Genomic DNA, 2,375 nt, shown 5'->3' with positions numbered 1-2,375 from the left:
TGATGATTTTGGGCCCATTCTCATTCCTGGTGTCGTGTGTAGGGTGTGCTAATAGTCTATAATCGAATTAAATGCCCGCCATCAAATCAAATGTGCAGTTAAGTTGCTGTGAGAGAGTTGCAGAGAATTATAAATGTTCCAATGGCCATTCCCCAAAACTAAAGGCATGCCCACCATCAAATCAAATGTACAGTTAAATTGCTTGTGAAAGAGTTGCAGAGCATTATAAGTGTTTCAATGACCAATCCCCAAAACCAAAGGCACAGGACCGAGAGGTGATATTTGTTCCACCACTTGCTTTTCTGCCACCATAATGCACTACCGTTATCAATCTCAACGTTGTACAAACATGACAAACGCGTTTCCGTGCACGTGGCCCCGATCTCGTTGGTAGCGTTACTAATCATTACAAGTTAGAAAATCTAAAAAGAAACACCCAAAGATGCATGGTTTGCCGTTTCCTCCATGATCTCTCTGTGTGATGTTACAGGTAATGGAGAGTTGTTCACATGTCTGATCGATTAAACAGATATATCTATATCTATAGATTGAGATTGCATGAGCTGGCCTGTGGTTATTGGCAGTAGTCCAAGAAATACACTCAGATCATTCATTGCACTGTCTAGGTTATATCTGCGCTGTTTTAATTATTTTAAATTTCTTCTGATCTTGGCATTAATGGAAAACTTGGATTATAATTTTGGAATTTGGCAGCATCGGCATCGCCATGATCGTCATCACTCAAGAAGTCAGTCGTTCTCCTGTGCTTGGCTCGATGCAATTTGTAAGTCGACCAGGGACGACTCTGGATCGATGGCGGACAAGAAAAGTAGACGTCGGCTAGAGACGAGAAATGTCGAGGTCAAGAATCATAAAGTCGTGAGGACTTCCGGAAGTGGAAGACATTGGGAAGAAAATCCATGGCCGAACAATAAGAAATCTGTGCGTGGGAGATCTGACAAGGTCGTTGCTTTCGATGCTGAAAAATATGAAGCCGAAGCTGCATATGGTAAGCGCAGAGATTTTCGTATGTCGTTTAGGTCTAATGTGTCATCTACAATACCGTGTTCTTCTGATTGTTATACGAGCGACACTTTGTCCATCACATGCCCATATTTATCTTCAGATTCGGAGTCCCTCTACAGACATATTTCTTCTATTCCTACTACTAAAACCCAAAGGAATTCTCACCATGAGAGTCCTGAAGACAGACAATGCAAATGGACTGTTGTTGGAGAATACTGTCGAGAGTTACATGGAAAATCATCTGTCAGAGATGAGAATTTTCGATCAATGGAAAAGCCTTTCTTCGCTGCAGATCATCATGAACAGATTAAGTCAAAGTCCAAAAGCTGTAAGCAATCAAATAAGCCGAAGCAGCCAAACTCTCCAGGCAGGAAGCTCGCAAGTTTTCTGAACTCACTGTTCAAGGCTGGTAGTACCAAGACAAAGATTTCATCGTCATATTCTGTAAGTGATTCCGATTCATATGATTCTTCAGAGAGAAAATCTACCTCCCTTTATTCATCTTTTTCTTCAGTCCAATCTAGGTCTTGTTTGAGTAAATCATCGAAAGGGTGGAACAACAGTAGTGATAGCCAAAAGTCTCTGATACTCTACCCTACAAGTATAATTCTGAATGACGATTCTATCCCTTCTGGGGAGAAGTGTCCGCACAGAATTGGAAATCTAGTCCCTAAACCAGATCCCCCTAATTATCCAGATACACATCCATCTAGAGATGCTTACAAATTTCCGGCGCTCATCAAAGAAATGGAATTTCGTGTTCTTGAGGAGGACAGCAATGCAGCAGCAAAAGCAGTCAAGGAAATAATTGGCAAGTATCAGAAAGATCACAGCATCATGAAAGCTGTGGTAAGGGCTCTTGAGAAACAAGACGAAGAGGAGGATGAAGACAATGATGATGCCAGTTGTTCAAGTTCAGAGCTGTTTGAGGTGGAGAACCTGGCAGGAATCGATATGAACAATGGGTACCAAAAGGAGCTTCCTGTATATGGTACAACTCATTTGGAGATCAATAAAGCCATTGCGAAAGGGTTACTTGTGTAGTGATAAAAAATATGTCACCCTTACACCAGGTTGGAACACAATGTTTTCTCACGTTTCAAATAATGAGAATTTCGAATGGATAGAAACTAAAATGACCGTGAGTAAAATACGATTAATTGTTTATACATGCTTAGCTATGCAAATATTTGTTTTATGAAGAAGCTCATCTGGTTGTTTTGTGAGGCTGATTTAACTTAATTATACATTACGTTGTGATGGGCCACTGGCATAGTTTTGTTTTTCTGGGGTTAAGGATGTAGACTTGTTCAGTTTTTTTATAGTTGGATTAAAGCATGTAAATGTAT

At 40.4% G+C, this 2,375-nt stretch overlaps 1 protein-coding gene across 1 annotated transcript; it reads left to right on the top strand.

The window, feature by feature from the left end:
- Positions 1 to 594: 594 nt before the first annotated feature.
- Positions 595 to 2,172, top strand: LOC149256426 (uncharacterized). The gene has a single exon (XM_089457422.1). It carries the CDS (start codon positions 679 to 681, stop codon positions 2,068 to 2,070), a length of 1,392 nt encoding a protein of 463 aa, XP_089313548.1. The 5' UTR covers positions 595 to 678; the 3' UTR covers positions 2,071 to 2,172.
- The last annotated feature ends 203 nt before the right edge of the window (positions 2,173 to 2,375 follow it).

This window comes from Pinus tabuliformis, chromosome 7, assembly GCF_031772625.1.
Source record: "Pinus tabuliformis cultivar Carrire ecotype Pingquan chromosome 7, CPIR1, whole genome shotgun sequence".
Taxonomy (NCBI): Eukaryota; Viridiplantae; Streptophyta; class Pinopsida; order Pinales; family Pinaceae; genus Pinus; species Pinus tabuliformis.
This window is presented reverse-complemented; position numbering and strand designations above follow the sequence as displayed.